At 43.3% G+C, this 4,341-nt stretch overlaps 1 protein-coding gene across 1 annotated transcript; it reads right to left on the bottom strand.

Moving 5' to 3' along the window:
• Nucleotides 1-3,082: 3,082 nt before the first annotated feature.
• LOC139312218 (epidermal differentiation-specific protein-like) lies at nucleotides 3,083-4,129 on the bottom strand. The gene has a single exon (XM_070936821.1). It carries the CDS (start codon nucleotides 4,112-4,114, stop codon nucleotides 3,083-3,085), a length of 1,032 nt encoding a protein of 343 aa, XP_070792922.1. The 5' UTR covers nucleotides 4,115-4,129.
• Between the last annotated feature and the right edge of the window lie 212 nt (nucleotides 4,130-4,341).

The following is a 4,341-nucleotide window of genomic DNA, read 5'->3' as shown; positions in this document are numbered from 1 at the left end:
AGACCAGTGCCTGCAAAAATACATGAGTAGACCGGTGCCTGCAAAAATATATGAGTAGACCAGTGCCTCCAAAAATAAATGAGTAGACCGGTACAGCTCTGCAAGCAGTTAAAAGCCTGGTAGACCAGTACCTCAGCTAAATCCTAAAGAATTGTCACATGACCATCAAGCCACGCCCACAAAATAAGCCACACCCACAGAACCGGTAGTAAAAAATTTTAGAACCCACCCCTGATTCAACATTTGTTAGGGAGGGTGAATCACAAATGGAAAATGGCTATATTTTAGGGAATGTTACAGATAGTCCTTAACTTATGACCAGTTGCTTAGGCATTTACTTCCAAATTTTAACAAGAGGCCCAGAGAAAAGAATTAATTCACTTTTCAACTGCCGTCTTCGCTTAATGACCACCACAAAAAAAGGTTGGAAAATCTTTTTCACCCGAATAGGCTGTAAAAAAATGCTTTTAAAAAGAAAAAAAAAAAAAAAGTTGGCCATGCCAACCCAGTCACATTACCCCTCCCGCCCCCCCCAAGCCACGTCCACAGAACCGGTAGTAACAAATTTTACATATCACCACTGGGTTAGCCATCACTGATTTAGGTTAATTATAACTATATTGATGAAAACAACCCTCCAAAATATTCGGGAGTGGGGTGGGAAGAATTTAGATATCTGGAGAGAGGATCAAAAAAACAACATAGTTGTTGTTTCTTCATATTCCACTATCTTGGCTCTTTTTAAATTGTCTTCTGCAGACGCACCTGAACCTGGACAGAAAGTATCTTCCCTTAGCATTGCTTTTGACATACTATTTTCCTTATCCCCATCGTCTGATCAATTGATATAGGTGAGCTTCATCCATTTCTTTGCAGATACATATTTGCCTATTCTTTCTGGTCAATTCAGAAGACCTCGGTGCTTTTCCTCCACACTAGGAAACATCAGCTTGGCTTGGCACAAAAGTCCTAGCACCCATCTCACCATAGAAGCTTTAATTACATACCCTCTTGGGATCAAAGGGCTGTTCCAGAACATTTAACTGGGTAAAAGGTTCCAACTCTGACAAGTCTGGGGAATCAGTGACCGATAGTCCTGAGTCACCCGGTGGTGAGTCAAAGTGGGTCCAAAGAGCAGAGAGGAACCAAACATTTGGAGCCATCATTTCCTACTCTCCTCTCCCTGCTCATTTAATGGATAACTCAAGAGCCACAAGGAAGAGGATTCTGAAGAGCAAGAGCCTTTCTGCCCCAATGGTAGCTTTACAGTCCTGTGTTAACAGCACTGCAGTTTAGTAGAAATTGGTGTGATCAGTGGTGGGTTGCCCCCTGTTCGCACCGGTTCTATAGAACCGGTAGTAAAACCGACAGGAGGCTCCGCCCACTGACCCTGACATCATCAGAATGCTTCTGCACCAGTGGTGGGTTCCTCCCGGTTCGGCCCAGTTTGGGTTCTCTTTCTTCGGGAACTGGGCCCTCCCGCCTGCCCCCGCGTTATTCCAACCTTATATTTCTTCTTTTTTCGCTCAGCTGAGAGGTGCGGTAGAGCGGATTGCCGTACCTCAGCTGGGCAGATTCGCAACGCACTTGCGAATCTGCAAAGCATGTGACCAAAGAGGCGATTGCGCGCAAAGCCAGTTAGAACCCACCACTGTTCTGCACATGCGCAGAAGCTTCTGCACTTGCGTAGAAGAGCGCACGTGCGGCCCTGTTGCAAACTGGTAGTAAAAGTAAGTAGAACCCACCCCTGGGTGTGATGCAATTGATGGCAATCCCGGAAAGGTCACACTTTACATTAGCAAGTTGCAAGCAAAAGGTCAAGAGAAGCTAAGAGGCTATCCAGAGAAGTGGCCATCAGGATGTCCACAAAAGCAAGAATCCCTGCTTGTGCACTTGACCTCACCAGGTTGCCAAACAAGGTCACACAATGTACTTTTATGTTGGGGTTCTCATCAAGAACAGTGGGATTCTAGTCATAAAGCAAGGACTGTGTGACATTTTTGAGCTAACTGCCTCATTTGGCCTTTGAAAGGCACTCTGTGATTGAACTGGGATTGTCCATGAAGGAGCATGATTCAAATCGAAACTGAATGAAATAAATACATATAATTGAATTATTCCCCTTTATGTTCTCTTACAAAATATAACTGGTCATCAATTTTTGAAAGGGTTCTCACTCACAGCTTGGATTGGCTGCATGTGGCCCTGCCAATTGAATGATTACGGTATGTGCCTTTAAGTAGGTTTTAACAGTGATTTGCCTGGTTTTGTGACCCGGGGGTCTTATGTGTGTCTTAAATGGGGTTGTGAACTAGCTTCTTTAATTTATAGTTCAGTTTAGGGTATGTACCTGGAAATGAGTGAATTCAATAACTGAATTGAAATGGCTATGCATTAGATATACTGTATAGTGCTTGAAATAAGCAAATAAAATCTGATCAGACACAGTAAAGTGAGACATCTGAGATCAAAGGGATAACTTTAATGAGAAATAAAGCTGGACCAGTAAAGTAAAAAGAAATGTTTTTGAATGGAGGTTTATGTAAGTTAATAAAGAACTGTTCATTCCTTTAAAATTCAATTTCATCAGATAAATAAATCCAACCAACCACTGCTTCCTCTCCTTAACTGAGAAATACAGATAACCTTGTAGATCTTTTAATTATGCTGTTTTATGATGGTCAGTACTAAGAATAGCATTAACTGTTCAAATTGAGGAAAAATTATTACATCCATTCTTGATTTTCCAGGTAGTTAATATAGCTTCAGGAAAAGATTCATGTTTCTTCTATATAAATTGCCATCCAGATTAAACTGTTATCTCCAAACCTAATTATATTCCCTTAACCTAATTATTTAAACTCAGAAACCATCACCACGTCTAGAAAAAAGCAGGCTCTTGTTTTTCTCTTCCTTCTCAGTCTGGAAGTATCTGCAACCACAAGAACATTAATCTGAAAGGAGCCTAATCAGAAATAACTTAAGTTCTCTTCCTCATCCTCGGCCCAGGCCGTGCTTGAAAATGTTCTCCTAGATCTATCCATGTGCAAGAGTTGACATAGTTGCTTTTGTCCCTCCTCTGTCATACTTCTTGTGGTTTAGCTTGGGATGTGCCTGTTGCTGCTGGGACAGGCTTCATGGTATATCTGGTGCTGATGGTACGGCCCGAAACACTGCGGTATTCAGCGTTCTCCTTCTTTTCTTTGCCATTTTGACAGATGGTGAGCTCCACTGGCACTGAGGTGGTGGTCTCCTTCTTGATCACCTGTATGGAAAGTTCAGTGCATGGAGGGATTTTGGCAGGCAGCAGGACCTCTACCTTCTCAGTAGTGGTAGTGGACTCGCTTTTGCCTTTCTCCACTATGAATATATTGGAACAACCCAAGGTCACCTGGAAAGAAAAGCCGAGTTTTAGGCAAGTGGTGTTGCTGAAGTGGAAGCTCTGGAACACCGTGGCAGTATATTCTCGAGTGGAGTTGGTGGTGAACGCTTGTTCGTATTCGGTGCAGTTGGTTCCCACAATCTCATCGATCAGAACGTCATGTTCAGCTTCCACTTTCTTTTGATCCCACAACAACTTGGCGGTAATGATTGGACGGCCCGGTTTCAGGGGTTGCAAGTGAGAGACATTATCATCGAAGTTGATCTCAGATTTATAGTCATGAATGCGTTCCCCTGGCCAGGCGATGTGATACCATCCCCCGCGGTTTGGATTTTTATAGAGCAGCCAGACACCCCTCTGAACCACATGGGAGGAGACCCGGTCATTAAAGTAACCGTAGGCGAGGTTAGTCTCCTCCTTCACCACCTTGCTTTGACCTTCATAGTTGGGATTTTCATACAGTGTAATTTGAGGGTCAGAGAGATCCTGGTGAACTAGTCGTAGCGATGAAATCCTGTTGTTGTTGTCAATCTCAGCATAATCCCCTTCCTCAAAAATGACGCCGTCCTCTTCAAACTTTGAGAGCTTGTAGGCCACCCAAGGCTGCCCTCTCACCTTCAAGGAGGAGATACAATCACCAAAATCCAATTCATGCAGGTCAGGGACATCAGAGGTGAACTCTTTGCTGAGGCCTTCAAAATTGGGTTTGTCGTACACAATAATTCTATTCATGCTGAGTTCTTGGGAGAAGAGGCTTCCCTTCCAAGGCCAGAAGAATCCAAAGTTTGTTTTATCCCAGTCTGTTTGCTAGAAAGAATTCAGAGAGTTAATTTCTTGGTTCGGCTATAAACAGTCTACATCAGGGGTCTCCAAAGCTGGCTAAGGAACTCTGGGAATTGAAGTCCACAAGTCTTAAAGTTGCCAAGGTTGGAGACCCCTGGTCTATATAAAGCAAAATA

The sequence above is a fragment of the Pituophis catenifer genome, unplaced genomic scaffold, assembly GCF_029215685.1.
Source record: "Pituophis catenifer annectens isolate HBS135680 unplaced genomic scaffold, rPitCat1.0.hap2 SCAF_2, whole genome shotgun sequence".
Classification (NCBI taxonomy): Eukaryota; Metazoa; Chordata; class Lepidosauria; order Squamata; family Colubridae; genus Pituophis; species Pituophis catenifer.
Note: the sequence above shows the minus strand (reverse complement) of the source record. Positions and strands in the feature narration are given on the sequence as shown.